General features: G+C 38.3%; 1 protein-coding gene across 1 annotated transcript; it reads left to right on the top strand.

Moving 5' to 3' along the window:
* The first annotated feature begins 47 nt into the window (after positions 1–47).
* On the top strand, positions 48–22,785 carry DCAF13 (DDB1 and CUL4 associated factor 13). The gene is made up of 11 exons (XM_050316953.1): positions 48–172; positions 1,104–1,303; positions 2,542–2,649; positions 4,288–4,377; positions 5,311–5,466; positions 6,159–6,236; positions 10,059–10,141; positions 11,215–11,379; positions 13,584–13,719; positions 21,234–21,397; positions 22,224–22,785. Exons 1-11 carry the CDS (start codon positions 103–105, stop codon positions 22,309–22,311), a joined length of 1,338 nt encoding a protein of 445 aa, XP_050172910.1. The 5' UTR covers positions 48–102; the 3' UTR covers positions 22,312–22,785.

Raw genomic sequence — 22,785 nt, 5'->3', positions numbered from 1 at the left:
GCGGCCTCGCGCGAGAGCGGCCCGCGCGCCGCGTCCGGTCACGTGAGCGCGCGCTTCCCGGCGGAGCGGGGTCGGGATTGGGATCAGGGAGAGGTGGCCGCGATGCGCGTCAAGGTGCTGAGCCGCAACCCTGACGACTACGTGCGCGAGACCAAGCTGGACCTGCAGCGCGGTGAGCGGGACTCGCGGAGCGGGGCTCGGGGGTGCCGGCCCGGCCGGAAGGGCTGAGGCGGCGGACGGAGGGAGGAGGGAGGGAGGGAGCGCAGGCAGGAGGGAAGGAGGGAGCGCAGGCAGGAGGGAAGGAGGGAGCGCAGGCAGGAGGGAAGGAGGGAGCTCAGGCAGGAGGGAGGGAGGGAGCGCAGGCAGGAGGGAGGGAGGGAGCGCAGGCAGGAGGGAGGGAGGGAGCGCAGGCAGGAGGGAGGGAGGGAGGGAGCGCAGGCAGGAGTGCAGGCGCTCCTGCGCCCGCCGGCCGCGATCCGCGCAGCGCCTGGCGGGCCGTGGGCTGCCCTCCCTCCCTTCCCCCCTCCCATCGCAGGGAGTTTTTCTCCGCAGTGCCGGTCCCGGGCGCTGATCTCCGTGCGGTGCCGATCCCCGGGGAAGAACTTCCTTGGCTGTGCCCCGGGGCCGGGCCGCGGCCGAGAGCGGCATCTCGGGGTGTCGGAGCGTGGTCTGGGAACGGCGTCAGAACCGGAGTGCCGAGTTGGGGTTTATCGCCGCTCTGGTACTCTGAGATTACGCTCAGTATTACCAAAGTTACTCTTAACAGTTTTTTTCACTTACTGCTGTTTCATTCCTGGTACGTCGCGTTCTGCTTTTTGCATATCCTTTATTAGAACTGACAAAAATCGTTAGATTTTACACGTAAAATCACAGAGCCGCAACAGGCCGTGCTAAAGAGACCCTCCCCAGCTTTCTTGTACGCCCCCTTTGAGCACCGAAAGACCACCATAAGATCTCCTTGGAGCCTTCTCCAGTCTGAACAGCCCCAGCGCTCACAAACTTTTCTCATAGGAGAGGTGCTTCATCCCTCTAATCATCTTTGTGTCCCTCCTCTGGATGTACTCCATCATGAGTTTTTATTATGTGTGTTCCTCTTGTTGCAGTTCCAAGGAACTATGACCCTGCATTGCATCCATTTGAGGTTCCACGAGAATACACAAGAGCTCTGAATGCAACAAAGCTAGAACGTGTGTTTGCAAAACCCTTTCTCAGCTCACTTGATGGCCACAGAGATGGAGTTAATTGCATGGCCAAACATCCAAAAAGTTTGTCTACAGTGCTGTCTGGAGCTTGTGATGGAGAGGTAAGCTTACAAACCACAACAAACAAGGTACCTTTCTCCCTTGTTTTCTATTTTCTTTCTCATTTGTGTTTTGTTTGGTTGGTTTTGTTCCACCTTACTCTTCTTTTATGTCTTTGTTCAGCGTAACTTACCTTCACTCAGGAGGTACAGATTTCCCGGTCTGGGGCAGTGGTTCTCAAACTGCAGGTTGTAATCTTCCAGCACACCAAGGCAGAAGCTTTCAGCTGTTCACCTGTGAGCAGTGTGCCATTCAGTTCCTCAGGATGGAACAGTGAATGTTAATTTCTACATTCCATAGTGATTGCTTTTTGCTGCCCACATGACCCCCCGTTCTCCCCTTGAAGAAGTTAAACTGCTGGATTTGATTGAGAAGATTGCCGAGGGAAGGGACACGCAACCAAAACCATTTTTGAATAATATTTTATCATATTGCCTAAGAAAGCTAACCTTATATTTGTTTGACTGTTTTGCATAGCAAGAAAAAAAACCCCAAGGACATTTTAGCTAGAGAAATCTGGAGTTGTAGAAAAAACAAACCTGTCTTCTCTCACCCTTACATTGTTCATTTGGTGGTGCTTGTATATTTTAAAGGTGTCTTCTGGGTAGCTCATTTGTTCCTGCTTTATATAGAAAGTGCATATGTCAGGCACTAGTGCAAGAGAGATTTACCTTTTCAAAGAGAGGGGGAACCACTTTATATGAAACTTTAGCCAGATTTGTTATCTACTGATAGAATGAGTGAAGTCCTGGGTGCTATAAATACATACAAATATAAAAACTGGCCTCAATTTCTTTGTTATTTTTTCTTTAATTGGTTCAAATACTTTGAAACCAAAACCTCTCTGAGAGGTGGATGTCTGTATAGAACGTAGTACAGCAACTGGACTGAAAACATTCTGTTTGTTCCAAAGGCTATTTCCTTGTACATTTGTCTATAGAACCTTTTTTTCCCCTAAATTTATAATTACTGCTTTATTTATCAAGAATTCTAGTTCAAAAATAGGAGAATGCAAAATGCAGAAAGTATACAGCTTAGGTGGGGGGAAGGGGAAAGAAGGAGAGAGCCTCATTTTTTTTTTCCCCAAGAAGGGAATAATTAAGTGGTTTCTTACATGATAAAGTCTGACCAGTGTTCCAACCAGCTGTGCCATTTCATTTCCTTGTACTTGAATTGTGAACTACAGTGGTGGGCTGTAGAAAGCTTACAGAATATTTATTTGCCTCTCTGTTTTTAACAGGTTAAAATTTGGAACTTGACCAGGCGACAGTGCGTTCGTACTATACAAGCCCACGAAGGCTTTGTTCGAGGCATGTGTGCCCGTTTCTGTGGTACATCATTCTTCACTGTAAGTGTAATGTGTCTCAGTACAGTGCAGCCATACAGGGTGCCTGTTCACCATCTGTTTTACACTGAGAAACTTACATACAATCTTATAATAGTGTATGAATATGCTTTAAATTTGTCAATGAACCTGACAATTCTATTTATTATGAAATTGTTTCTGATGCTGTGATACAGATGTTATTCAAGACAATTGAAGGGATGGAGGCCAGAAAATAGCTAACAGATGGTCATGTAATTAAAACTTGAGTAAACTAGTTTTCATTAAAGTAGTAAATAGATTATGTTCATTGAAAGACTTAAAAAAGTAACCATTTGCATATCCTATGATTAAAGATAATCAATTGGGTCAAGATCATTCTGTGTGAATTAAGCTTTATTAACTTAAATCAACCACAACATGTTGTGTTGCATGTAAACTGTCTGGAAATAGCATGTCTTCCTATTTACGTTAAAACAGTTCTAAGATGACACAATAAGAACTGTTTTTAAAATCTAGAGTGCCCTGAGATTTTGTTTCTTTTGAACTGGGCATAGAAGAGCCATTTTCACTGTATATTTTCTGAAGTATGTGCCAGGTCATGAGAACAGTAGTTAGGATATGGGGGAAGTCATAGTAAAAAATTCTGCCTGAAAACTGAGAGAGGGAGAGAAGAAACAGTAGTACTGTGGTTAGGAAAGGAAGTTAAACTTGTAGAGCTAACATTTTTTTAGGCCTTTTTGCATGATCCAGGTCACTGCACAGCCATGCAAAAGCTTGTGCTGGCATTAGTGCAAGAAGTAGAATGGCATTTGAAACAGGCAACTGAGCAACTGAGGTGGAAAGTGCCTTTTAACTGTTTACATGCTCATCAAAGTGACTTCCAGAAGGTGATTTGCAGTTTAAGGTGTGAGTTGATTAAGAGTCACAAAATGTATCCTTTGAAAAATAGTCACCACTGCAACTCACCTTTTGCCTATTCAACCCTGGAAGTACCTGTTTTGGAAACTGGAAAAGGTTTGTGAATCAGGATAGACAGTTGAATAGGTGGTGGTGGGAAGCAGTGACAAACTGGAAATCAGTCACCTGCTTTCACAAGCAGACAGATCCCCAGACCATCTCTGAGCAGCAACCGCTGTGGAAACCAGCCCTCACCTCCTCTTTCTGCTTCCACTGTCCCATTTCTGAGCATGATGTTCTCTGGTAAGGAATACTCCTTTAGCCAGTAGAGGACATCTGTCATGCCTGTGTCCCCTCCCAGTCTGTTGCCCACCCTGAGCCTGTTTGCTGGTGGGGGAGGCAGTGAGTGATGAATGACACAGTGGGAGCAGAGGGAAATGCCTCTGCACCGTGGTAAACACTGTTCAGCAGTAACCAAGACTTTCTAAGCACTGTTTTAGCCACAAACTCAAACTACAGTGCCAGATGGGTTACTATGAAGAATGTTCACTCCACTCCAACCAGATCATGTACATGTTTCTAGCGAAATATTATGACCAGGAGGGCTAATCTGCAGCTTGGAGGTATAAAACAGTGACAAGCGTGTATTGTCATGGAACATTCTCTTTGAAAGGCTGCCTGTATTTAATTGCAAAGCACATCTAACAAAACAAACAGAATATATTTACATAAAACTGTTCTTGCTTTCTCCAATATTTCCAGGTTGGTGATGACAAAACTGTGAAGCAGTGGAAAATGGAGAGCCCGGAATATGGAGAAGAAGAAGAACCTATTCATACAATTCTTGGAAAGGTAGGAAATCTGAGTTTTGGTTTTCCTACATCTCTTCTTTTGAATTAAGTTTGAACCAATTCTTATCTAGCTTTTGGAGGAGAGAGATATAGTTTGATATTACCTGTTATCTTAATGGGTTGTCACCTGTTATCTTAATGGTCACCTGTTATCTTAATGGGTGATGGCATCAAATGTCATAATAGCACTTTTAAAATATCTTCACGTTTTTATTACATTTGTTTTACATGTAACCAGAAAGGAATATTGCAAATGCCATCAGAGATGCTTAGCTCTATCTCTGCTAATCATCCCTCTCCTGCAAATTGGTCAGATCTTTCTGTAGTCTCTTTCTCTTCAGATGGGTATTGTCAGGGCTTAGTCTGCATTAAATTTCTTTTCATGGCAATACCTTGCAACCATTCAATATAAAATACTAACTTTACATCTTTGTTTTTGACAAAAGCAGACTAAAAATATATACTTCGGCAATTTCAATTTATGATCAGCTTATTTTAGGAAAAACATTAAATACTTTTGGAAATAGATAGTTTGAAACTCTTCAGTTGTTGTAATGTCTATGGAATCCATTCAGATCCCCACTGAAAATTCACAGTTGTACCCTAAGCATTTCCATTTGCTTTAAAGTCAGCCAGGACTTTGTAAGTGTGCTTTTAATGCCAACTCCATTGTAAATTAGCAAGAAACGCGTGCATGTACCTGAAATGAAAAATAAAACCTGGCTACTGGTGGGGGCACATCTGATAAGATTTAGTTTCTTGTTGCACTGGTGACTTGATTTTCAGTAATATAAATGAGTAAAACTGTGGGAGACTCCATATGCAATGATTTGTTGATCTTTTTGGTAACAGAACATACTTGCATATTTATGCATACAATTGGTTTTGTAAACTTTTGCTTTTTTTTGTTTTTTTTTTTTTTTTTCCTTTAAAGACAGTGTATACGGGAATTGATCACCACTGGAAGGAACCCGTTTTTGCCACTTGTGGCCACCAAGTGGACATTTGGGATGAACAAAGGACAAGTCCCAAGTGTTCTCTGACTTGGGGTTTTGATAGCATTAACAGTGTAAAATTTAATCCCATTGAGGTAATGTTTATGTTATATATTGGAAATCAGTATTTTTCTTGAGCAGTATAAGATCTAAACTCTGTTTACATCATCTTGATCTTTTTCCCCCAGATTTAGATTTTGATACATGTTTTAACAGAATATTTGGGGGGTATAGATAGATTTTAATGGCTATACTGATTTGGAATGTAATACCATATGTTTTTATATTTTTGTGTTTTATCTCTCTTAGTGGGGGAGAGGAGAAATGAAAGCAGGGCAGTCTCCATTCTGCCCACAGCAATACAGATCTGGTACCTCAGTCTATAGTGTAGGAGTTACGTGGCTGTGGAGCTGTCACCTGTTCCAGTATTGTACTACTTGTGACTGAGACTTCTCACCCTCTCCATGGCAAAACAATTGCATTTGATCTTTTACAGCACTTCCTGTTACACCTCTTGACTGGACTGTGTTCATAGCTTAAGTGTGTATGAAGAATTGCTTGCTAGTTTTAAAGTAAAGGGCACCAGGTGGATTCTGAATGCTTCAGGGAAAGCTATTTAAAATGTTTGTGCTGGATAATCAGCTGCACAGGAAAAATGATGGATGTATTTCCTTGACTGAAAAAGAAACTAAGTGAAATAGCTTAGGTATTTAATTTTAGCTGTTAACTACCCTCTAGAAGTAAAGACCATACACACTGGTTTTCTTTTTATTTATTTATTTTCTAGACATACCTTTTGGGAAGCTGTGCTTCTGACAGAAATATTGTGCTATATGATATGAGAAAATCAACTCCATTAAAGAAGGTAATATTTTTCTCTGTAAGAATAATTAATGGCACTAATGATCATACTAAATATGTTAATAGCCTGTAACTGTTGATGGCAATAGAGAAAGGGACGCTCTGAACAGTGATTTCAGTGAGTTTTCATTGTCTGAGTCTTCTAACTGAGTTTAAATTAATGTTGGGATTTAAACAATGCAGAGTTAGAAGGGCCTTTTTCTGCATTCAGACAGGCTGTCATGCTCGCTCTGTTGTAATTCTTGATCAAGTGCCTGACCTGACAGCAATTTCACAGTAAGAACTTTATGTTCTTGTATTGCATTCTGTCTGTGTGTAATTTTTTTAATTTTTTTTTTTCCTTCTCCTTGCCAGAAGGAAACAAGGTATCTTCTAAGGCATTTCCTTTCCGCCACAGGAGAGCCTTGCTCTGCATTTGAAAAAGTGTTTTTAGTTCGCAGGGAGATAAACTCTCCCCTATGCACCTACCATAAATATTCAGAAATCTTTTGCAGTGTAATCAAAATTGTATTTATATGTGGAACATATTGACGACATAAAGATTCCTGTTTAACCAAATGTATGTATTTATTTAAAACAAGAAGCCGGTAATTCATACACACATAATAAACCTCAATCAAGTTCAGTGCTTTTGAGCCTCAGAACTATTTTAACAATATTCTTCTTGAAACATATTATTCTGGCTTGTGAATATACACTCAGCGTCCTTCTGTGCTGCGTACTTTCTGAAATGACATTGATCACTAGAACTATAATGGTATTTAACTTACTTATAAAAGAGAAATGTTGTTGGCATAACAGCATTTCTTTGTCTCCCTGTGCCCCAGCAATTTTTAATAAAGTTTCATTTGGACCACTGAGACAGTGCTTATAAAAACTTGTCAGTGATGCCAGTTGGAGACCTGAACGTTGACATGAACACAACCAATGCTGTAGAGCTGCAGTTACAAGGTCCGAGGAGGCAGTTTGAGCCTTTGTGAGCTAAGTTCTAATCTAACAGAATGTTACATATGTATATATACTAAAGATATACAACTATCCATACATGTGCATAATTACATATATATTATACATGTAAGCTGTGTGGTCAGATGCATTTTCTGTTACGGGAGTAACACACTGATCAGTGAGTACTTCCTTGCATCTGTGGATACAGTAATGGGTTTTCTCCTGGAATAGAGATGATTCTCCTGTGGATTGGAAGTGAAATGTCCATTTCTGCATTGAGAGCTAAGAACTCTGTAACTCCTAGGAGAAGGGTGCTACTTATTAGAGGTACCTTACTTATGTACAGGCATTGGTTTCTGGCACTGCTGTGGTCTTGGGGTTTGATCAGCAAAGCAGTTGGGACTCAGTGGTAGTCCCTTCATTAATGGAAATAGGAATACAGTGTCTCACATCATGAAGCAGTAGCTCTCTTGCCCATTTGTCCTGTCTGTGGGTTTCGAAGCCTTAAGTTTCAAAGAGGGAGGGATAAGATCGTGAGATGCTGCCTAAGTGCAAAATAAGAACTAGTCTGAAAAAGCTGGGAAAAGATGAAGGAAAACAATTCTCTTGAAAAACAAGAGGAAGATGTTTAGTAGGAATTGCTACACTTTAAAAGTGATTCTTGTGCAACCTGGGGAATCAGGAAAGCTTAGGATATTTTAAAGACAGACTTTTACATTTAAACAGCTTTCTCTTGCTTGCTGTATTCTTAGCTGTTCATTTCAACCAAATACCTTATAGGTTATAAAAGAAGACAGATTAATTTTTTGGGTGATCAGGCTTTGTGTTAAAGTAATCTTAACATCTCCAGGCTGACACTCTTTGTAAGCAAGTGTTCACAGTTAAAATAAATAAACCAAGATAGCCAAATCTTCAGGGACTTCACAATTTTAACTTGTCTTAGTAAGTATTACACTTACTCATTTCAGAAGAAGATCTACAGTAGATTAAAAATAGTGTCAGAAGATGGCTCCACTACAGGTTTAGATAGTTCTGAAATGCCATTATTAATGTATTTACAGCAACTTAAATCACTTCCAACCCAGGTTGCCTTACATAATCCTAGAACTGCACAGAGAATCTGTTTCTTAGGCACTATTTTAATTCCAAAAGCCACTGCTGAAATGACGTAAACACTTGTAAATTTCAGTGAAAAAACAGTGATGTGGAGCATGGACTGTGACCAAACTTGACGCCTTTTGAAGGAGCTCGATTTTTCACAATAGTAAAGTTACTTTGTGGCATGATTAAAAATACTTTTTATACATATAATGGGTTAACATTAATCGTGTGGTCATTTTGCAGTGGTTGATAAACTTGTACAGGGAGGAATAAAGAACACTTCTTGATTAATAACTTCCCATACATGTGCAAGGTTTGTAACTAGAACAATATTGAAGTCTTGAACAAATTCCACTTGTCATATTACTGTAAACATAGGGCATTTCAGTGGCCACTTCTTACACTAGAGATCACTTAGGCATCTGATGATTCCATTCAGTTCTGAATGCACGTGGTTTCTGAAAATGAGCAATGTTCTACAGCACAGACTTTATAATGGACAGGTAAGGTCACCTTGGAAATGAAGACTTAGGAAAAATTAGAATTACGAGATTATGCACACACTCATAAGCTCACAGTCTTTTGGGGGGATGTTTGGTAGAGTCATTAAGGGTTATAATTGTACAACTGTATTGTGGAATATGTATGTGAATGTATGGTGTTTGGTGTAGTAAGTCAAGAACAAAAATGAGTTTGGAGTACCATAGCATCAAACACTCAAATTTCAGGATTGTTAAGAAGGATTATAACTGGCCTGGAGCACTGTAGAAAATCCTGTTTAGAGTTGTTCAGTTTGTTAATAAGTTGCTCTGTAATTACACATCCGCTTTGTGTCAGGCATACTGTATAGCTTTTATTTTTAAATATGATGGTTGGAAGTTTCTCTAAGACTGGGCAGAAGCCAAAGCTGCTGTGTATGGTGTGTCCAATGACCTCCTCCCTGCCCTCCCTTCTCCTACAAAGGCCCAGCTGTTACTGCCACAACTGTCCTCCAAGGTGGGGATGTCTGACATACAGCTTCTTAATGCCTCTTGTCTAGTCTGCAGATAGCAAAGCAGAAGGGTCTTATTAGTCTGTTATCAGCTGCCCTCTTCCCACTTCAGGGCCAACTGGCCTCTTTGTTAGCCATATGCTTGCTAGCAGCAAGCAAATCTTATGAATGTGGAGCAAATGACTCACTGCTGATACAGTGATAGTGGTGAGCAGATTTCAGCACAGTAACTTCTGTATACACTGCTTGACACTTCAGCAAGAAATGGCAACTGTCCAGGAGAATTCCTGAACTGCAATTTCAGAGATAAAATAAGGAAGGGATAGTAATAAGTGGGAGAACATTAAAATGTTATAATTGCTTTGCAAATGCAGATCTGCAGCTTCAATTAATGACTATATCTCTTGAAATAACCATTTAATTAGGCATGTCTATAGATTACTTAACCAGAGGTTCCTGTAAATATGAGAAGTGAAATTTTTGAGAAGTCCCAGGTTTACTTTTAGACCACAAGTGTGTTGCCATGTTAAATGGCCACTTAGAAGAATTCTAAGGTGATTTACTGAGGAAATTTTAATGTCTGTGTAGCCCAAAGCAGTGGGTATATGATGAGGGACAGGAGTTCGGATTCTAATACTGCTGAGGAAACATTCTGTCATGTCACTGTTTCTCTGGCATGATTGTGTATCTAGGAAGTGCTTGTCTCCAGTGGTGTATAGGAAGCTTTGAGCTATAGTGAGTATTTTACTGCCTGTAACAAGGTTGCAATGTGTAAATATTTTTCAGGTTATCTTGAACATGAGGACAAATACACTGTGTTGGAACCCCATGGAAGCTTTCATTTTTACTGCAGCAAATGAAGATTACAAGTAAGTGTGACCTTGCTTCTGGACATGTTACATTTTTAATCTGTGTCTTGGTGATTTATGAGCATGCTAAAATAAATTTTTAGAAGACTACTCTAAATTTGAATCACTTAATAGCCTTGAGAATTTCAGGCTTACTGATTGTAAGAAATACGAATAGATAGTAGACTGCCTTTTTTTTCTGCGTTTCAGTACTTGAGGGATAAAAAACAGTGTAACTTAGACAAAGTGTAGTTGAACCAATGCAAGTATAACTTGCAGTGGGACCCAGAAAGTAAGTACTGTTGGTCCAGTTGGAGGCAATATATGTGTTTATTTTCTTGCTGGCTCTTGCAAAGCTTGATATATTGTACTGATCAGCTATTTTGATAAAAACATTTCTTAAAAGAATAAATTAATCTTTTGTGAAACAGTTCTGGAGACCGCAATATTTATCCTTTCAATGTCTCGAAGCAGTTTTTTACTTTTGAACAATACTATTCATGTGAAAAGCTAATCTGATATTGAAAAAGCTGTCTCTTCAAAACTAGGCCATTGCAAATGTGCTCCATATCCTCTTTTCCAGGAAGTCGGTGATCTAACAATAGATCACTGTTTTCTTCTAGAACATAGGAATTTTATCACTTAAGGCTGTTTTTCCACGAAAATGAAGTCTGGCTCAGACCTTGAAAGTGGGTTTTGTATTCAATATACTGTTTGTCTTGTGTTTGGATTATGGTATGATAAGGCTACTAGGCTACCTAATCTGTTTGTAAGCTTAGAGTTTTGTTTATAAGTTTGCTTTTTGGTTTAGTTGTTTTTTGTTTGATTGGTTTTTTTGTTTGTGTTTTTGTTTTGTTTGGTTGGTTTGGGGTTTTTAATTTTTTTTTTTTTTCTTCCCCTTTCCCAAACAAAAACCATAGCTATTACTGTCCAGGGCAACTGTCCTCTTGCAGCCTAAAGCAAGTAATATGCAATGGCACATGCAAGTGTTCGCTGGTTATGTGGAGCAGCAGTTTTGAATATGATGCTGTATACTTCCTCTTGGGGAATTTAAAAGGAAAAGTTACTAAGCTGTTGATGTATTTATTTTACAGCTTATATACTTTTGATATGCGCTTTCTCGAGTCACCTGTGATGGTGCATATGGATCATGTGTCTGCTGTTCTTGATGTGGATTATTCACCCACTGGGAAAGAATTTGTGTCTGCCAGCTTTGATAAGTCCATCCGCATTTTTCCTGTAGACAAAGGTCACAGCAGGTGAGTGGTTTTACACCTTTCTGTCTTGCTGTCATTCATTTCAGTGACTTGCCTCCCAAATCTTCAAAACTATTAATTCATTCATTAACATCTTCATTGGAGCATTCACTTCCTGTGAATGTTGAAATCTGACTGTCGATAGCTTGAAACTGACAGGCCGTGTGGTTGATACAGTTCTGGAGTCTGTATCAAAAGTAGAACTACTCAACAAGTAGCACTACTTATGCAGTATGGAATTAAAATTACAGTGGATTATTGTGTTTGGATGTAGTAATTTGTATTTTACCAAGGTGAATCCCATTTTATTTCCCTCTATGCATCTTGAATGTTTTTAGGTCACTTTGTACTGTATCTGTCACCACTTAAGTGTGCAGTGTATTACAACATTGAAGCATTTGGTTTTCTAGAGTTTGTCTTCCTCCTAATACGGATGATTACTAAAGATGTTATGTAAATGTATTGCTGTATGAATTCCTGAGAATTAGTTTGGGATGCTTTTGAGATCTGTTTCAGTGCACTTACCACCTTTTATTCACATTTTGTTAACCAGGTTTTGGTTCATATGACAGTGCTTGGAATAGAATTCATTTTGATTTAGTTTTCATATAAGATTTCATAAGTCAGTATATTAAGTATTTTACTGAAGTTCAGATTGAATCTACTGTGTCTCCATTATTTTTTATTTTTCTATCAGTTTGATGAAGACTGAAGCAAGTTACCTGATCTGTGTGTTATCAAATTGTCTTCATAAACCTCCCTTCGTTATTCTCTCTTGTCAGTTCTTCCTCCTTTTTCTTTTTTCTTAACTTTATTTTACTTCTACTTAGGTTCCTTTCTCCAACCTCAGCACCCCAAGAAGTTGTTATTAGGTCAGGTTCTAGGTAGTTGAGGGTGGAAACATTCAAATATTCGTTGGTGAAGGAGTATATTTTTATTATTGATTGATGAAATTATGTATGCAATGTAACTGTGCTCCTATGCTGCATTAAAGAGTGAGAGGGGCTGTTTACATTCCCTCTATATCTAATCTACAGACAGTTTTCATTTTCTTTCTGTCTTACAATAATGTCATTTTAAATTTAATTACCATCACTGAAAAGCTGATGTATTGGTGTTTTCTGAATGTTCTTGTGCTTAGTCTTCAGCGTGGTTGTTCTTGTAGAGCATTGCTTGCTGGTGAATTACAAGAGGTGATTAAGCTTATTAAAACTTATTAAGCTGATATATTGATTACTTTTGTTTTTCTCACAACCTCACCAGTTAAATTCCAGTCCAGTTTTCCCACAGCTCTGGATAGGTGTTGTTTTCATGTTTCCTTTACAGTATTACTTGGTTTTTCCTTATAAAAATAACTGAGTAGAAGAAAGAGAATGGTCTGTAAGGTGTAGTACATGTTTGATACATTGCAGAAGTGGCTATTGGTGGATAATGACTAGACCTTATTTTTCTTTACTTTCAGAATGCTAAAAAATAGCTAAAATTACCGGAAAAGTGTACCTAGTCCTTTATTTTTATAGCAGAAATGAAAGAATAAATTTGTTTGATGCATACTTAATGAAAATCAGATAAGAGCTTAATTTAATATTGGTTTAACTGTAGCATGCAGAAACATTGTTCAACAGGTGTCAGCACTTGTTGAGTAGGAGTCTGATTGGAAGAAATTAGAAAAGAAAGAAAGTCAATCTTTGGGTAAAGGAGGGAAATCACGATGAAGAGAAGCAAATCCATTGCCATGTATCATAAATGGACAAGTGTTTATTTGCTGTTCTTTTTCTTATTCATAACGGTGGTGTCAGATTCTTTGGCACTTGTTTTTCTGCATTCCCATGCTGTAATACTCCCAATGCACATTAATCAAAATTATTTCAGGAGCAATATGGATATCATATTGTATACCCATGGTATGTTTTGCAAAAAGAGTTATTTTTTAACTACTTACTATAATTTCTATGAAAGCATTTGTTTAAAAAACATCTTATTCGAGATGGTCCTTTATCAGTCCTTTATCCACTTTACTGGAATCTCTATCTACAGAGAGATAAGATCAGCATAGTGTTAAAAAAGTCAGATTTTTTAAAAAAAACAACAGCAACAAAAAGTAAAAAATAAATTTACCTTGCACAGAATGCTTTCTGCTATTTGAAAGCTAGTGTTGGTGGGAAGAGTGACGATAGCTCATTTTAAAATGTTTCTCTTTGCTTTAGGGAGGTATATCATACCAAACGAATGCAGCATGTCATCACTGTAAAATGGACTTCAGATAACAAATACATTCTGTGTGGCTCCGATGAGATGAATATTCGCCTGTGGAAAGCCAATGCTTCTGAAAAACTGGGAGTGGTAAGAGTTGCATTTTGCTTTTTGTTATCACAAAAGGTTTGGGGTTTTTTGTTGTTACTGCAGCTGGTCAGCCTGTTCAGCCTTAACAATCTTATTTCTAAAGGGAAACGGTAAAATTGTAGGTTGACAATTGTGTTTAACTTGCAGACTGACATGCTCAGTGCAGCTCACTGCATTTACTGCAGCTTGTAGTAATAATAATAAAATTACATACCTCATTGTTGTTACACAAGGTGACTTTTTTTTGGTCTTGTTTAACAACAATCATCAGTTCTATCTAAACTAGAGTTGAGTTTTTAACCTGGGTGCTAAAGGTGTGCTAGAATTCATCCCTTTGTACTAGAGAAGAGTCCCTATTAGGAACAGACACCACACTAATTAAGTCTTTTCAGTTACACTTGTTCAAGTGTTTATGTATAGACAAAGCCAAAATATTCCTTTGTGGTTCCCAACTGTATATATTCACCTGCACAGTTGAACTGAAGTATTGAGTGACTGTGGAGAATGAATTTGACACTTAGCTGTGAGTGATCCCTTTATGTAGCTTTATATTGTTACAGTGTTTTGGAGGTGCTTACACTGCTTTTTCTGAGCCCATTGGCACAGCTGTCAGATAATGCCTGGGGGAATTTCTACTTGATCTTGTGAAAGATTGCAGGGAGAGGAAAGGGAAGCTGTAATTCAGGGAAGAATGTTGTACAGTTAAGGGGACATCCATTGCAGAGTTATGACTAGAGCTGCTTGTGATTACCTGAAGCTCCATCAGCTTATAGTATCTGCAGGAGGGAAGTGGAGCAGAGCTGGGAGATGTGGCAGGTGAATGGGGGTAGTAGAAGTACTTAAGCTACTCTGCAGAATGGGGTAGTTCATGGATTGTAGTGCCCTGTGAAGCACTGGGTATGGACTAACATGTATATCTTTAGTCATGGCTGTTCTCATTTTTGCTATAGAGCTGTAGGTAAAAAACCCACAGCTTTGTGGTCTGTGCAGTAATTGTGGTTACAAACTACTATTTAAGTTAAATTTTTTTAAATGTGGTGGCTCCTTTTTTTGAGGATGCTTTTTCTTTTTTCTGTTCTGCATTGATTCTTGGGATTTTCCCATGTGGTCAAACGCAAATATCAGTCCCATACTTGCTAATTCCAGGGGCTCCACAAAGCTCATTAGAGACTTTACTTTTTGATTTAACTTTTTATGTTGAATTTATTTAGACAATGTGGTGTTGGGCAGAAATTATTATTTGTTTTCCTTCTGTTGTATCCATATGCTCATGGCAACACGCTTTTCATCTGATTTTACAATATTAACTTAAACTTTCTCTGTTTATTCACTGTATTCGTAGTGAGAGACCACGATCTCTCTAAGCTGTTGTTCTGTAACAGAATTGCCTGGTAACTCTGATGTGCATCTTTACTCTGTGCCCTCTGTGTGAAGGACAAGTGGGAAAGAAAAATGTCAAAAATAACATTTTCATATAGAAGAGTTCCTAATATTTGGATGTGAACAAAAATTTCACTGTATTGACTAGTAGATGGCATTGGCTCATTTTCTTATGAAAGACTAAGGATAATTGGCTCTGGGAAGTAATGGGCAAACCCAACTCTTTATGCATTATAGAAATACTGTGTACTAAAAGGACAATACCTTGTTTAGGTATATGACATTCTGCTGTTTTGTCTAGTATTTGCATCAGTAAAAACTGGCTGTGGATGTGCCTAAAAAAGGCACTACTAATTGTGACTATTGGCTATTGAATGTGGTCTGCACAGTAGTGTTCATGTTCCTTGGCCTGACAGTGGATCCTACATAAAATAGACTTTTCTGTTTTTCCCTAAGTTCAGTTTTGTTGCTTGATGTGCCTCTTGGAAGCTGTGCCTTTGGTTCTGCTCTTGTGGGATCAGACCAAACAAGCTTTTGTAACATGCTGTGTGTGAGGGTGTGTAAGCATTTCTGTCAAAGCGCTTTGGCTGTTGGCTTCCAGGAGAGCTAAATCAATATCTGTCTGTGACACAGGTCAAGTGGCATGAGGTTTATTATTTGATTTTTTTCCCTTCTGTTTGTTTGAGTTGGTTTCTTGGGGATTCTTTCTTTGTGGGTTTGTTTGGTTTTTTTTTTTTACTGTCAGAAGTGAAAGTCATCCCATCCTTTAGAATACAAAACTTGTCAATCCCTCCTAGAAAGAACACCCCGCAACAACAAAAGACATCTTAACAAAGCAAAATTTTTTAGAAATACAGGAAGAACTTTAAAGGGACAATAGTGTATTATGTAGAAAAACTGCTCTCACTTCTCATGGAGGACATCAACGAACTTGTAAAGAATTACATTATAAGGTAGAAGAGGTGCTGTTTCAGATCCCCGAATCCTGTGTGGAAGTGAGTTCAAACATGAGGTTGCTGAAACCTTGAATTTAGCAAAACACAGAATTTGAATGTCTGAAGCTGCTATAGTTGTTGCAATTTTTTTTTTTAGAAGCACTAAGAGATTTTATTTTTCAGATGTTTAGAGAGTAATTGTTGCTAATAGGACTCAAGAGTACAATCCTCATGGTTATCACGGTCTTGGATACACCTTGGAAATGTTTGGGTTCAGGCAACTGTGCCAATCCTTGTTTGATCCAGCCTGGTATTTCCTGTGATTCTTAACATTGCAACTGTTAATGGCTATTTAGCAGGTTCTGCTGCTTTTCTTCAGTACCTGCTCCTTCTTTTTTATAGGATTGGTGTTCTTATCTTCACAAGCATGTGCTTGCTCCATTTATAAGTGTCCACTTCTTCCACAGTCTGTGGCTATTTTTTGAATGTTTTGAATATTCAGAGCTGAACATTCAGTAATTCTGTCAGAAGTGTCAGAATATGTCTTAAAATGCTTAGTTGCTTGGTCTGCTATTTTTCTTTGCTGAGAAGATTTGATTGAATGACTCATCCAAAGGTCACTGTATTTCTGATATAATGCTAAAATCTTGCAATACATTGTATTTTAAGATGGATATTTTTGGGCTCAGGATGAGTGGAAACCAACATCCTGAAAGAGAAAGTAAAATAGTAATCAAACATTTTTTTTCTTTGGTGAGTACTTAGCCTTAGTTGTTCCTTAGCATTGCTGGGTTCCAAGGAAGTTAGAGTGAACATATAGTACTCATGCTGTGGCTGGTGAACATTTATCCAGTTGGAAAGTCATACTTTCTAAACTGTGGCTACCCGAGCAGTCATCAGTTCTGACATGCATGTTTCTTTTGGGTTTTAATTTATTTGGCACTGCACTCATTATTCAAAATCATTGAAACATGAAAGAAAGAATAAAAGTCTCTTGAGGAGCCAGGGGCATCTTTGTGTCTCTACTCCACTGACAGTTGAGCCTGCACAGGTTTTACATAGGGGTTACAACCCCCAAATCTCTGTTGGAGGTACTGCAGAAGTTGCTTTAAAGTAATTTGCAATATTTAGTTTTTAATAAAAATTGATTAATTGACAAATACGTATTATTAAATAGGACTAAACAGGTGTTATTTTTAAAGCAGTAAACATCTGTCTCTGCATGTCCAGAAGCAAAAGACTCAATTAAACAAGACTTTTGAGAAACTCCAAACTGTTCAAATACTGTACATAAAATATGGCTTGTTAAGTATGTTTGAGGCTTTTTTACCTGTGCCTTTGAAAAGGTTTAGGATTTCTGAAAGGTAAATGATTTTGACTTTTGGTGAAAAGAGGAAAATAGAGCCTCAACTGAGTGAAAAGTCTGGAAAAGCAGCAGAAATAGAGTAGATTTCAGTTGACAGTGTACAATTAATGTAATTAATACAAAGAAAAGGATGAATTAGGTAAAAGGATAGATTAGAAAAGATATATTAGGGTTTTTTTAATTATAGTGAAAACAATGAACCATCACTAAAACATTTAAAAGCTGTATTGCTCTTCAGTCTACTGACACGCTAAAAAAGAAATTATACCCGCAGTTCTTAGCATATAAATGCTTAGTAACATTACTTCAGAGAGTTACAGCTGCAAAATTTGGCTGTCACAATTCTGAATTAGAACAGAGCACTGGACAATTGAATAAGATAATCTTCTGCTTGGTATTTCAGTAAAACTAGTGCTGAGCATAGTGCTAGTGGAGCATAGGTTTGCTGCTTTCTTATAAAATGCAGAAATAACAGATTTGAGTAAAGTCTGAAAGAGAGGAGGAAGTGCAGTTACGAGTCTTGCTTTTGATCTAGCAAAGTGCATCAGCAGGAGCACATCAAAACTGTCTTAAGTAATTGTGTATCCTTTTGGTGTGGTTCTAGTATGTGGTTCCATTTTCTGAGATAATGCTTCTAACAAGCAGTACCAGATACTGTGTGACATGGCATTCTTTTCATAGTGATTTTGGGCTTGTGATTGATTCAGTGCACCTGTAACTTCATCCCTTTAGCTATGATTTTGTGCTCTTAACATCTACATTGCCTTACATTACCTTTCTTTTTTTATTCTTGTCATCCATTTAGAGGTAAAGAAGCCAAAATTTTTTGATCCAGGAAACAATGAATAATAAACTTAATGGCAATAGATTTAGAAAGGTGTTTTCAACAGAGCAGTGGGAAAATAAATGAAGAGAAGCTATGGTTTAGAAAACTGCTGGGATATGTTTGGATTCTAAAAATATATTACATCAGTGCTCTTGCCTGCCCTAATCTAGAAGGGCAACCTGAAGAGGACTGATAAACATTAATTTCATATTCTTATGCTGAATTACGGAAGTCTTAACAGCGTGGAGTTTTAAATACTGCACAGTACAAATACAGCCCTCTTGACAAGGATAAGGTGGTTTTAGCTTTTCAGTCAGAGCTCTGGAAAAATGCTTACCTTCCATTTAGATGTGGAAAAATAACCAGCTTCCATCATCAGGAGGGAGGAGAGAGGCATTTTCCTATTGCTGGAAACTTGGTTGCATTTAAAGATTTCTTTTTCTCCATTTTTCACTCTAGTTATTTGCTGTGGAGTGGCACAAATTGGTTCTCTTTTTGCCACATAATTATTATTTTCCTCATGTAGGAAGGAAGTTGCACAGTCACTTACGTATGTATGAAATGGAATGTATGGAAAAAAGAGTCATATGTCATCTTTGAGTTTTCATATGGCATCACGAGTGTCTCATGATGTCATATAAATCCTAATTTATTATATTATACAGTGTTCTAGTCCCTATAAACAAAATCTCTAAGCCTGCTAAATCATGCTGTGCATCTTCTCCAGCCCAAAACAGAAGGGGGAGTAATGCTGTTCTCTTCAGCTGTTCACGCTGACCTTTGTAAAATGACTTGCAAGAGAGAGGTTGGAATTCAGTGGATTGTTGCAGTCTGCTATCTTAGCTATCTGCTGTCTCTCATAAATAGAAACTTGTCATTACTGCAAAATTTTCTTTTACCGTCATGTAGATGAGGGTGCACTTAGCACAGCCTGGTGTTTTGGCCACTGGCATTTGGTAGTTGGATGGAAAGTCACCAGCTGTGTGCCTTTTTGTATACCACATTACACACAAAAATGGAGTCAGATTCAACCACCTCTTGATCTATATTAATTTTTTAAATAACATGTCCTGGATTTATCTTTAATTTACAGATTCACCTCTTGTCTGTAGAATCATCAAGGTTATACAAAATCGGCAGCAATTTGCTCTTCCTAAATTAAAGGAAAATCATTGCATTTAATTAAAATAAAAGCTCTTTAATTTGGATTATGTTGGCAGTTTTCTGCAGAGTGGGAACACCTGGGATTTATTGAGAGGGAACCAGCTATTCAGGTTGGCTCGCTAGAAGGAATTTCAGTAAAAAGTGGAGGGTGTAGCTTTAGTGGTTTAGGATTGTAAAATTTACTCTGTTTCACTTAGAGAGGTCATAAAAATGTAAGTAAAGCAAAAGGATTTGGGTTTTCCGAACTAGAGGGTAGGGTGAAACAGAGGTTAAGAGCATTATGTATCTCTGATGCCTGAATAAGAATTTTTTGAGCAATGAGTAACTCTGCATATGATACCCGGTTTCTTTATTGTCCCAAATGAGAAACTCCTTTGCAATATGTTTTATCAATACTTACTTTCAGACCATTTATGGTATTCCAAACCAAAATCTTCTGAGTATGATATTTATTTTTTCAGAATTCATTAAGTATTTTAACAGAAGTCACTTATAAAAGTGACTCCAGAGGGGAGAATGAATAGCCAGCTGCTGATTTCAAAGGGGAAAAACACATGTTCCCTTATAATGTAGGTGGAATTTCCAAACTTTCTGTGTATAATAAAGTTGGTGGTTTTGTTACTGCTTTTTTTCTCTTAGCATCTGAAACTTGGGTTCTGTCTTCTCTTGAAAATAAGAAATTAGTGAAACTGAGTAATTTTCAAAGCTGAATAAATAAAAGTTGTCTGAGCTTTTAGTACTTTAGGTGCGGATGGTAGTGTATGAAATAAATGTGAGAGGGCAAAAGACTTGTTCCACAACTTGTTTGAAAATATGTCTGAAATACTGGAGCTATAGAGTGTATTTTGGGCAGGAGGGTAGAAAAAAAAAAGAGGGTGGGATTATCATCTGTTAATATTTAATATTAACAAATTTTATGTTTATATGAAAATTCACTAGACTGAAATGCAGCTGAAATTCCCAGAGATCTGAGCAAATCCAAAATACATAGAGACTGATATTCCTCATGAAGCAGTACATGCTTTAAACAAAAATACAGCAAAGACATATTTTTTTCCTTTTGATAAATAAGTGTTAGGAGCAAAGGAAAAATGCCTAGTTGAAAACAAAATAATCTTTTGTAGCTTGGCTGTCAGGAGAAGGCATTTTTCACTTCCAAGTTTGTAAATGGTGGCTCAGACATAATTTTGAACATGGATAAAAGATTAGTCTTGTGGCAGTACTGACTCACCTGAATTTCATGTGTTTGTGACACTAAGATTTTTTTAGCAGCTTGATGAAAGTGAGAACTGCCTGGTGCCACACAGTCAGGCTAATACTTGAAATCTGATGTGTGCCCTCTGCTTCCTAAGGGATCAAGGCTCTGGGTAAGATTTAGGCCACCTAAAAAGACGTCTATAAAGCTGTTCATTAAGGCAGTTCATTTACAGCATTTGTGTTTGCACTGGCTAGTGATTAAAATGCCTGCAAATCTTTGTTTTACAGGTAAAGTTGATCATCTGAGGTTAGGAAAGACTGATGAATGAACATTTACTGTCAGCTATTTATATTCCCTCCTGTTTTTCTACAGCACATTAAAATCTGATTTTCAGGAGTTAAATTTGGTTACTTCACTCAACTTTGAAACTGTGAATAAACTCTTGTGTTTGAGCAACGGGGTATTGCTGGAATTTTAGGGTTTTTTTAATATTTCCCCATCCTAATTCTGAAGATCCCGTGATTACAACCATTTGCTAAAAGGAAGCCACTTGAATTAAAAGTTAAAATTCTGTTTTGTAGAGAAGATTGACAGTTAAATCCCTGTTCTTTCATAACGTGCTTGTCTGTGTTGTTTTTGCTGTAGCTTGCACCGCGAGAGAAGGCAGCTATGAATTACAATCAGAAGCTGAAGGAGAAGTTCCAGTTTCACCCACAAATCCGGCGCATTGCTCAGCACCGTCACTTGCCCAAGAGCATCTATTGCCAGATCAAGGAGCAGCGCATCATGAGAGAGGCTCGTCGGCGAAAGTATGTCGTCCTCTTCTGCACTGGTTTTCTCTTCACCTTAAAAAAGTGCATCACTGCAGTGTTTCTGTAGCAGGAGTGGATGGGAGTGATAGAGATACAGCATGTGGGAGGAACGGGTGTGAGCTGCTTTTAACATCTGAACAAGTGATCGTGAACTACTGGATTGATCGTAAGGAAAATGCAGACAAGTGCCAGTGTCAGGGAGGACTGGCTGCTTCCCAAAAGTGCAGTGGAGGCATGGCAGCAAATTCCATGTTGGAAAGAGCCACAATGCTTGGTTAAACATGACGATGCAACATGGCAGTGGAAACAGAGTGGGCTCTGTTTGGTGTGGTGGGTTTTTTGTTTTGTTTGGTTGTTTGTGCCTTTGTGTTGTTTTGGGTTTTTTATATAATGTGAGACTCCATGATGAATGTTTGCTGTCACCTGGATCATTGCCATATTGGAATTTCTAGGAGCTGGAGATGGCATACTTTGCTCCAGCCAAATCTAAACTAAGAAGTGTTGGGTTTTAGTCTCTTAATCTACTGAAAGACTCTACATACTTGAACAGCCAATCCTGTCAAATGAAAATCAAGCTGAGCTCCCCAAAAAAGGCTTGATTTGAAAATTTTCTAAATTAGCCAACTTTAAAATTAGTTTTAAAAGGGACAGTGTTTCTTCCTGAAGGAATATGTGGCTACTGATTAATAAAAGAAGAGCAACACTTAACTTTTCTTTTTCACCTGTAGGATGTCTCCAGTAGTACCTTGAGGAGGAAGCTATTATTTGTTTAACATTTGTGCTGACTACTGAATTTCATTTTCCTGTTTTTTTTTGTTTCTAGGGAACTGAATCGTCGCAAGCACAGCAAACCGGGATCTGTGCCATTTGTGTCAGAGAGGAAGAAACATATTGTGGCGGTAGTGAAATAATCGTTTTCACATGTACAAAATGTCAGAATGAAAGAAAAATGTCACTTTTGAAAGAATAGACTCTACAAAATTTGATGGACGTTGGTAAGACAGCATATGGCTCTGGGAACATGGCTCTTCTTCAGCTGGACACATCCTCTGACTTCTGAAGTCATCATCTGCTTTGGGTACTTATGAGAATTAACACTGTAACCTTTTATTGCCATTTGTCTGTCCAACGTTACTGCCCCAACACTGTGTATTGCAGTGAGAGTTTGACCCTTTTGATACGAGCATATAACTTGGTGGAGAATGTCTGTGGTTCCAGTCTTATTCCTTGGTACTGTTACTACAAAAAAAGGATGAAATAGATTCTTATTTATCAAAGCAAAAAAACCCTTGTTCCATACAGTGTTATAAAATTGATTGTCCTTGTGTTGTCTGGTTTTTAATTTTTATTCAAACGAATTTAATAAAGAAAACAAGTGACCTTAA

The sequence above is a fragment of the Myiozetetes cayanensis genome, unplaced genomic scaffold, assembly GCF_022539395.1.
Source record: "Myiozetetes cayanensis isolate MyiCay16 unplaced genomic scaffold, myiCay2020 scf1, whole genome shotgun sequence".
Lineage (NCBI taxonomy): Eukaryota > Metazoa > Chordata > Aves > Passeriformes > Tyrannidae > Myiozetetes > Myiozetetes cayanensis.
The sequence above is the reverse complement of the archived record's forward strand: the minus strand, read 5'-3'. Positions and strand labels throughout refer to the sequence as shown.

Coding starts and splice junctions, on each gene's coding strand:
- DCAF13 (XM_050316953.1), top strand. CDS start 103: ATGCGCGTCAAGGTGCTGAGCCGCAACCCTGACGACTACGTGCGCGAG. Junction 11,380..13,583: donor GTAGACAAAGGTCACAGCAG/GTGAGTGGTTTT, acceptor TCTTTGCTTTAG/GGAGGTATATCATACCAAAC. Junction 21,398..22,223: donor AGAGAGGCTCGTCGGCGAAA/GTATGTCGTCCT, acceptor TTTTGTTTCTAG/GGAACTGAATCGTCGCAAGC.